General features: G+C 50.2%; 1 protein-coding gene across 1 annotated transcript; it reads right to left on the reverse strand.

Annotated features, from left to right (window-relative positions):
* Positions 1–396: 396 nt before the first annotated feature.
* LOC103603590 (lactase-like protein) lies at positions 397–9,697 on the reverse strand (the record flags this gene model as incomplete). Its single annotated transcript, XM_008588151.1, has 9 exons — positions 9,452–9,697; positions 8,810–8,973; positions 8,031–8,118; positions 7,620–7,729; positions 5,104–5,232; positions 4,906–5,001; positions 2,784–2,838; positions 2,526–2,687; positions 397–558 (listed from the first exon to the last, which is right to left on the reverse strand). Coding segments are annotated over exons 1-9 (1,084 nt in total), but the record flags the coding sequence as incomplete, so codon positions are not given.
* Between the last annotated feature and the right edge of the window lie 437 nt (positions 9,698–10,134).

Here is a 10,134-nt window from a genome sequence, read left to right on the forward strand (position 1 = left end):
TGGAAAGTATTTCTCCAGAGATAGAAAGAACCTACAATAGAACTGGCACCTGCCCATGACTGTATTTTTGACTTTTCTCTTCTACTTGAGTGCAATTGAAGTGGACTGGAGCAGGAGGAGGAGACAGTGCAGCAGGACACAAAAGAGAGCAGCCCAAATAACTGCCAGTTTTTTTCCTGGTTTCTGAAAATTCTCAACTTCCAGGTCTAGGGATTTGTTTGGGTCCCTCCCCGGCAATTCAAATAACCAGTTCTCAATTCTTTGGGGTCTAGTTATCCTTTGAGTGCCTCTCCCAATCCCAGAAAGCTCTTCCATCCGCCTGCCTTTTGCTCATTTCACTTAAGCTCAGTAACTGTTGCTGTGGTATCTGGAGTTTAAAAGTGTGACTCAACTCACCAATATAGTCCTTCATGACTTGAGGGTAGTCACCGGCATAAATGGGGTTGGCAAACCAACCCAGGCAGAATTGTAGGTATCTCTCAGCAGCCTCTATGTCCTTGGGGTTACTAATGTCCACAGGTTCCCCCCAATTGCAGTTCAGTGAAATCCCCACCAGACCTTATAGGAAAAGAAAGAAAAGGGGGATGGGAGGCAGGTGTGCATTGCTCCTCTGGGCACTTGTCTGTTCTCAGCACGTGTGGGATTACAACTCACCTTGCTGCTTGCTGCGCCATGTGCTGTTATACAAATGCCAGGCTTGGGCGTGGGCCTGAAAGAGGAGCAGGAATTCATCATAGGTGCCTGGCTCATCCGTTTCTCCCCTTCCTGTCAGTCTGGGGTAGCTTTTCTCTCCTTCCTAACTCTAGAGATCCAACTTAAGACCCACCATTTTCATAAATACAGCCTTGATTATCCCAATCCATAGTCTCACTTTGACCTCTGGAGGCACTTACAGTATTTCCTTTGTACAATAGAGGAAACTTGGTCCAAGTCTGTCATAAACCACTTTGTGTTGTTATTTATTGTTTCTAAGATTTTTGCTAATGATTCTGTTTTGTTCTTGTTTGTCCTCTGTAGCAGCTAGCCAGTACTTTTCCCACAGGTGTTCAGTAAGTAAGGAAAATCTGAAGCAGTCTTGGGAAATGGCGTCAATTAGCCTCCTCCACCAGTATTCTCCACTAGACCTGCTGGCTTGCCTTAGAGGCTATTTCAAAGGATAGTTCAGCATCTAAGAGAGATGGAAGGTGATCTAGAACATCGGTTCTCAGCGTGTGGCCTCCAGACCAAGAGGATCAGCATCTAAGATGAACATGATAGAAATGCAGCTTCCTGGGCCCTCCTCCGGACCTACTGAGTCAGAAGCTCTGGGAGTGGGGCCCAGAAATCTGTGTTTTAATAATCATTTATTAAATGATTCCAATGCTTGCTAAAGTTTGAGAAGCACCGATCTAGAAGAACTGAATATCTCAAGGCTACAAAATTTGGGGGTTTTGTTTGTTACTCACAGAGAACTCTTACTTATCAGCNTTAGAAAATTTTCCCAAAAAGAAAATTGGGAAAAAAACTGATTGGCAGGAAAAAAAAACCCCAGATATAACAGATATAACCCCTTTCTTCTGCCTTTGGGTGTTGCTGTGAAAAGGTGTGATGGCCAGAGCTGCTGCAGTCATCTTGTAGCCCTGGGGAATTGGTTGATGGGCTGGCTAAAGGTGCCAAGGTAGAAAGATGGAATGAGCCTGAGTCCTCAAAAGACATCCCTGAGGGCTGGATTAACTAGCCCTGGATCACCCTTTTCTGGACTCAGGTGAGATGCTAAATTTCCTAGCTTTCAAGCCGTTTTAGGTGGAATTTCTGTTATGTGGCAGTTAAAAGCATCCAAGCTGGGCTAGCCAGTTAGCACAGTTGTTTAGAGAATGGTGCTGACAACACCAAGGTCCAGGGTTCTTTTCCCTGCACCAGCCAGCTGTAAGAAAAAAACAAAAACAGCATCCAAGCTGATACAGTCCTGTGACCTTTACCTGTCTTTATTCTCTTCTCTGACACTGGGGAAACCAGAACTTGGAAAGTATTTCTCCAGAGATAGAAAGAACCTACAATAGAACTGGCACCTGCCCATGACTGTATTTTTGACTTTTCTCTTCTACTTGAGTGCAATTGAAGTGGACTGGAGCAGGAGGAGGAGATATAACAGATATAACCCCTTTCTTCTGCCTTTGGGTGTTGCTGTGCAAAGGTGTGATGGCCAGAGCTGTATTTTTGACTTTTCTCTTCTACTTGAGTGCAATTGAAGTGGACTGGAGCAGGAGGAGGAGACAGTGCAGCAGGACACAAAAGAGAGCAGCCCAAATAACTGCCAGTTTTTTTCCTGGTTTCTGAAAATTCTCAACTTCCAGGTCTAGGGATTTGTTTGGGTCCCTCCCCGGCAATTCAAATAACCAGTTCTCAATTCTTTGGGGTCTAGTTATCCTTTGAGTGCCTCTCCCAATCCCAGAAAGCTCTTCCATCCGCCTGCCTTTTGCTCATTTCACTTAAGCTCAGTAACTGTTGCTGTGGTATCTGGAGTTTAAAAGTGTGACTCAACTCACCAATATAGTCCTTCATGACTTGAGGGTAGTCACCGGCATAAATGGGGTTGGCAAACCAACCCAGGCAGAATTGTAGGTATCTCTCAGCAGCCTCTATGTCCTTGGGGTTACTAATGTCCACAGGTTCCCCCCAATTGCAGTTCAGTGAAATCCCCACCAGACCTTATAGGAAAAGAAAGAAAAGGGGGATGGGAGGCAGGTGTGCATTGCTCCTCTGGGCACTTGTCTGTTCTCAGCACGTGTGGGATTACAACTCACCTTGCTGCTTGCTGCGCCATGTGCTGTTATACAAATGCCAGGCTTGGGCGTGGGCCTGAAAGAGGAGCAGGAATTCATCATAGGTGCCTGGCTCATCCGTTTCTCCCCTTCCTGTCAGTCTGGGGTAGCTTTTCTCTCCTTCCTAACTCTAGAGATCCAACTTAAGACCCACCATTTTCATAAATACAGCCTTGATTATCCCAATCCATAGTCTCACTTTGACCTCTGGAGGCACTTACAGTATTTCCTTTGTACAATAGAGGAAACTTGGTCCAAGTCTGTCATAAACCACTTTGTGTTGTTATTTATTGTTTCTAAGATTTTTGCTAATGATTCTGTTTTGTTCTTGTTTGTCCTCTGTAGCAGCTAGCCAGTACTTTTCCCACAGGTGTTCAGTAAGTAAGGAAAATCTGAAGCAGTCTTGGGAAATGGCGTCAATTAGCCTCCTCCACCAGTATTCTCCACTAGACCTGCTGGCTTGCCTTAGAGGCTATTTCAAAGGATAGTTCAGCATCTAAGAGAGATGGAAGGTGATCTAGAACATCGGTTCTCAGCGTGTGGCCTCCAGACCAAGAGGATCAGCATCTAAGATGAACATGATAGAAATGCAGCTTCCTGGGCCCTCCTCCGGACCTACTGAGTCAGAAGCTCTGGGAGTGGGGCCCAGAAATCTGTGTTTTAATAATCATTTATTAAATGATTCCAATGCTTGCTAAAGTTTGAGAAGCACCGATCTAGAAGAACTGAATATCTCAAGGCTACAAAATTTGGGGGTTTTGTTTGTTACTCACAGAGAACTCTTACTCTTACTTACTTCTCTCCGATACTTCTATATTTTTTGCCAGCCAGCATTACCAACTAGAAAAACATAATGATATCAGCCTTCTCTCCGATACTTCTATATTTTTTGCCAGCCAGCATTACCAACTAGAAAAACATAATGAATCATGGGATTGTCTAATGAAGTGGACCATCTCAAAACAATATCAGAATCACATCTATTCAGCTTACTGCCTTTTGTAGATAAGGCCTGAAAAGCAACTTCTGTGTTCATTGTTTAAAATATCTTTAGAGTTCTGCCCTTTAAACGTCCACAGTTTAAGAAATCATAAGCCAGAGGTAGAAAGAATGAGAAAGGGGGTCTGATATGTCAGTCACCTGGTGGCTCCTTGCCTTCCAAATTGAACAGATTGTCCACCTTTAGCTGGGTGTCCTTTGCGGCCAATCCCATCACGCCTCACGCCGCTGTTCCCCAGTCAGCACAGTATCCTCACATATGTCCTGCAATACAACCCAATTCCCTCCCCACCATCTCAAGCCTTTCCTGTGCCCGGTAACTCATGGTCTGTTGCCTACAGCATCTTCTCTGGAAGTCTCGCTTAATTTCTTGCCCTAGTTGAGGCCCGGCTGCCCTAAAGACCACCTCCGCTGCAGCTCTTTCAAGCAGAGGCCATTTTTTTTCCCTCACCCTACATACTTAGGGCCTGAAGGAGGGGTGGAGTCTGCCTTGCTCTTTCTTGTTGCTTCCAAACTGTTTCTCCTTCCTCCTTCAAAAACCCCAGCTCCTGGGCCGGCAAGTTAGTTCACTTGCTTAGAGCACGGTGTTGTAACACCAGCATCAAGAGTTTGGACCACACTGGCCAGCCACCAAAAAAAACCAACCCAGGTCCTTTAGAGTCCATGCTATCAGATGACCACTCCTAACCCCTCGGTCTGCTGTCCTTCATCAACCTCCAGTTGCTACTGTCCACTCACTCATTGAAGACGTTAGCCCCTAGCTCACTGTCACACACCCCCTTCCTCCTGTCACCATTCCTCACAAGACAGCTTGGACCTATGGGTAACAAATTCCCATATGTATGCGCTCCATCCCCTTGGCTAGGTTGTAATCTCTTAGCAGCCACTATAATGTCTCAGCCATTGTGTCCAGCAGAGGGCTGGATGACAGGATAGGCCCTCCATAAATCCTCACAGAATGGAAGGTGCTGTGGAAAATGCTGACTTGGAGGGAGAGCAGCAGAGGCCTGAGCTCAGGCTTGGAGCCCCGGGGCAGGTTGAGCTAGCACTATAGGTCATCCCTCAACCTTGAACCCAGGCTTCACTCCTAGAAGGACCATCTCACCTTAATGATGTGATGCGCTGCCTTGTACAGGCCAGTGCCGTGGAGCGTCAGACCTGGTGCGTGGTGGCCCGTCTCATAGCCCTTTTCTGCCATTGCCTATAGGGACAGCATGTGGGGACCACAGGATCTGTGAGAAATGGCAGGGGGCACTCCATTGCAGGAAGTGGGTTTTCACACCTGGAGAGGGGCCCTGCTTACCTGAGGATCACTAAAAGTGATCCAGTGCTTCACCCGGTCCCCAAAGGCCTCAAAGCACAGATTGGCATAGTCACTGAAGTAGCTGGTCATGCTCACGTTCTGCCACCCGCCATATTTGTCCTGGAGCAGCTGTGAAAAGAGAGAGAAGCAGACGCCCCAAGAGAGACTTTTGGAGCCAATTGGCTGAGTTTGTGGGAGAAACATGGGTGATGACGGCTACGGAGGATGTTTAGGGGGCCTTGTCTGGGAGAAAGGGGAGCAAACAGGCAGGCCTGTGGGGATTAAGATGTGAAGACAGTAGCAGTAATGAACCATGGAACAATTTAAATGTGTAAATAAGCTGCGTAGCAATGCCTTATACAAACAAGAGGGAGGGAGGGAACAGCAGAAGTCTGCAACTCTCGGGGCCGGCCCAGTGGCGCACTGCTACAGTGCGCTGCTTGGGAGCATGGCGGTGTGTAAATAAGCTGCATAGCAATGCCTTATACAAACAAGAGGGAGGGAGGGAACAGCAGAAGTCTGCAACTCTCAGGGCCGGCCCGGTGGCGCACTGCTACAGTGCGCCGCTTGGGAGCATGGCGGCACTCCCGCCGAGGGTTCGGATCCCACATACAGACCGGTTCCCGCTCACTGGCTGAGTGAGGTGTGGGCGTGGCACCGAGGGTTGCGATCCCGTTGCCGGTCCCGGTCTGGTACAGGCGCGACACTGAGGGTTGTGATCCGTTGCCGGTCACGAAAAAAGACAAAAAGGAAAAAGAAAAAAAAAAGAAGTCTGCAACTCTCATGCTTAGAAGGAACTTGACAGAGAGAATATTTAAGAAAATTCGCCAGGGGAAAGATGTGTGATAAAGGGAAGAACACCTTGAATGTAAGTTCTGAAGAAATGACATCTGCCGCTGGGCATGAAAGCTCTGGAGAGGATTTTGAGGACCGTGCAGATATCAGGAGCCTCTGGTAAGGGGTTGGGGGTGCTTTCTCCAGCAGAGGGCTCTCCCAACCAAACGTGGCTACTCAGGGGGCAGGGTTTTCCCAAGATTTGTCATTCCGGCGACATTATCTAGCGAGCTCTTCTTGGTGGGTTTGAGGGGATACTAGCAGGGCAATTTAGTGGAAGAGATTAACCTAGGAAGAGGCCAGAAAGTGGTTTCCAGTTCATCTCCCTAAAGCCCGCTCTGCCCCTCACCCCTAGCCCCAGCTTAGAGGCCTGCGGTGGCTCCTCTTCCCCCAGAACAATCCCCAGTTCCCAGTCACCTTAGCACGGCATTTGAGGCCTTTCCACCTGCTCCTCCAGCCTCTAGCCTTCCCCTCTCCTGCCTGCTCCCCAGACTAAACAAATTGCTTGCCCAGCCTCCCCTGCCCCCTCTCCTGCTTCCTTGCTGTGCTCCCTCCAGCCAGAACACTCTTCCCTCCATCGCCTGCCCAAACCCTTCAAAACTCTGCTGGGACGCTGCCTTCTCCCCAGTGTCTTCCTGAAGCCACATCTCCATCCTCTGACCTCCACAACCCTGTACCCAGCATCATCTGCCCCGTGTCCTAGAGAGTTATACTCGTGTACGTGGATGAATGAATGAAATAAATGAATGAAAACCTTGCTTGAGTAACGACATCTAACAGTGATGCTCATAAGCACGTTGAGACTTCATGGACATTGCTGGGGGTGGTGGGTCACACATAAGTGCATGTGGTACTGGCTCACAAACTGGAGAAAAAAAGGCTAAACAGATGTTCATTATACCATGTCAGCAAACCATAGTCAAAACATGTTTATTTACAGTTAAAAAAAATTTTTTTATGCCAAATGTTTTGGAAAACATCAGGATTCGGACTTTTTACTTACTACAAACATCAACTAAACTAACGTAATGTCCCTGCCATGGGTGAGTGCTATGGTTTGAATGTTTCTGTCCCCTCAAATTCAAGTTGAAACATAATCCCCAATGAAACAGAATTGAGAGGTGCAGCCATGGGGAAGTGATTGAGGCATGAGGGCTCTGCCCTCAGGAATGGGATTAGATGCCCTATGAAAGGGCTTGATAGAGGGCTTGCCCCCTTTCTGCCCTTCTGCCTTCAGCCACATGAGGACCCAGTGTTCCTCTCCTCCAGAGGATGCAGGGTTCAAGGTATCACCTTGGAAGCAGAGACAAGACCCTCACCAGACAACAAACCTGCCAGTGCCTGGATCTTGGACTTCCTAGCCTCCAGAACTGTGAGAAAATTAATTTCTGTTCTTTACAAATTACCCAGTCTGTGGTATTCTGTTATAGCAGCACAAACAGACTAACACACTGAGTCAGAGATTTCTTCACCTGCTCGCATCTTCATGTTTTGAGCCCAAATCCCTCAACTCCCAGTGGCCCCTGCTCCAGGACAGACTCAGAGTCCACATGCACAGAGTCCAGGCAGGCCCAGCCTCTGCACCACCTTGGCAAACCCAGATTCTTAAACCAGGCTCCCTCCTGCTGAGCTGAGCTCTGCTTGGGCCTCTGACCCTGCACCTGCCCTCCCCTGGCCCTCACCTGTGGCAGATCCCAGTGGTGCAAAGTCACAATGGGGGTGATGTGGCTCTTCAGAAGGGCATCGATGAAATCGCTGTAGAATTGGATTCCCTTCTCGTTCACCTGCTCAGCTGTAGGTGAAATAAAAGAGGACTCTACAAGTAAGGACCTTAGCCTTGGCCTTCTGGAGTGCAGCATTCCTGGGCTCTGAGGCTTTTTGCTGGACCAAAGGCACCCTCATCCCACCAGCATTCCGAGTCCCAGAGGGCAGTATAGATACTCCTGGGAGTCCTGTTACCTGCAGCACCTGTGAGAGCTGCTGCCAGCCGTGACCATGTTCATGGGCTGGTCTCCCTCCTCAAGACTCTGTGGTGTCCCTGCAAAGCCATCATGGCACCACACTCGGGCTTGGGAGGGGTCGCCCTTGCTCACCTCGGATGCCTGTGGGTAGGAGCCGGGGCCAAGACAGGGAGAATCGGTAGTGGTTTACGTTCAGGTCCCTCAGCAGACCAATGTCCTCCTGTGTAGACAGGGGTGGGAGGCAGGGCTGGGTCACCTGGGGCCCTGGGTCAGGGGAAAATATAAGGTAGGGGTCATTTGGGCCCACGGGTAAAGCTCACTGCTGTCTGTAACTCTTAGCAGGAGGGGAAGGACCTGTTTCCTCATCTGTACAGTGGGGGGCCTGCCCGCATTTCATGCTGGGGCTATGCCAAGAGTCAAATAAATGCAGGCCGTGGGGGATTTTGGGAAGCCCATCAGGTGCTCCTAATAAACCTGGGTGATGAATCCCTCAAGAAGCCAGCCAGAGAGGTCAGTGAGGGCTTGGATGAGCCGGTCTCTCTCTCTCCGTGGGGGAACAATTCACAGGCAGGGACCGGGGGTTCAGGCCGTGGTGGTCGCAGGCTCTGGGCCATGCCATCAGCCTTCAGCTACCCACTGCTTGCCTAAGGCATGCACAGGGGAGGCCCTGCTTTCCGTTCTTCCTACATCCACCCTCCCACGTCCTGACACCCTCAGCCCCCAACCCTCAAACCCCAGCTGCTACTGGCCCCACCCCCTTTGGCTGCACTGGGGTAAGAGGTGTTTGGCAGAGCACTGGGGTGACATTGTCACCTGGGCTCCCCTCAATACGTCACTCCCCACCTCTTGGCTAGGCACATGCTCACACGTGTATGTGCTCACACGTGCTTTCCCCCAAACCCCACACTCACCTGGACCTTGTAGTAGCCATCACAGGCCACATCTGCTGTCTCATCCCCAAGCACCTTCCCCTTTCCATCATGTGTGAAGGCATCCCAGATGCTGGGCCCCTTCCCATCCTGGTCCCAGGCACCCTCTGTCTGGTAGGCGGAGCTGCCCACACCCCAGGAGAAGCCTGCAGGCAGAGGACCCGCACTGGCCTCAAGGCAGCCCTCCCCACCAGCCTGCCCCGTCCCCCAGGGCTTGTCCCGCTAGGAGTGAGAGCGGGTAGGCCAGGCTGAGTGAAGATGCAATGTATTAAAAACAGTTTTTGTACGGTTTTAGTTCTGATTAGCATTTATTATCTTTATAGCTTTTAGTAACTTAAGAAAAATCTGTTAGAGGGCCGGCCCGTGGCTCACTTGGGTGAGCGTGGTGCTGACAACATCAAGTCAAGGGTTAAGATCCCCTTACTGGTCATCTTTAAAAAAAAAAAAAAGAAAGAAAGAAAAATCTGTTAGGAACTTCTTTTATTTTAGAACAACCACTTGGAGGTATATTTCCCATCCTAACAGTCAAGAAGCTATAACACCAAACTCCTTGGCAAGTCAGCCAGCGTGGGCAAGCCGACAGACAGACAGACGGAGAGCAGACCAACAGAGGAGTGGACATACCAGGTGGGAAGGTCCCATAGTAGAAGGAGGCCTCTTCTGGGGACACCCTCCTGGTGGCCCCCAGCCTGGACACCAGCAGTAGTACGCAACAAAGGGTGACAACCTGCACTGGCTTCATGGCACCCAGCCCTCCCCCATACCTGAAAGAAGCACACCTGACATGTTCAGGCCATGCAGCCAGGCTGGGGGCCAGATCCTGGTTTGGGGCAAAGGCCAGGAGGGGAGCAGTACGGCAAGGGGGGGCGCTTTATCTGGACCCACCAGCAGAGGCTGAGGCTAGACACCGGGTGTCAGGCCTGTGTTAAACACTGAGGAGAAGACAAAGGCTGGGCTTGGGGAGCTCCGGGTCTGATGCGCCAGGCTCCAAACCACCCCTCCCACTACCCTGACTCTCCAGTTCTCCGGCCCCCGAAAGGGGCCCCTACGTGACGGGGACCAGCTCTGCCTCAGGGAAGCTCTGAACTGATGGGAGAGGCAGGACAACCAACATGGAGGCGCACAGGAGGCGAGACCCTCCCCCCTCTGGGGTCACCATTCCAGGGTCTTCAGTCCTGAATGTCAGGAAGATTCCTGCCCACTGAGATCCCCTATCTGATGCCAGCGCAGCCAGCTTACCCACAGTTGTCCTTGTTCTCAGACACCCTCAGAGCAGCAGCTGGTGGCTGGAGCGCTCTCTGACTGCC

Source organism: Galeopterus variegatus, unplaced genomic scaffold (assembly GCF_000696425.1).
Source record: "Galeopterus variegatus unplaced genomic scaffold, G_variegatus-3.0.2 Scaffold4688, whole genome shotgun sequence".
NCBI classification, from domain to species: Eukaryota; Metazoa; Chordata; class Mammalia; order Dermoptera; family Cynocephalidae; genus Galeopterus; species Galeopterus variegatus.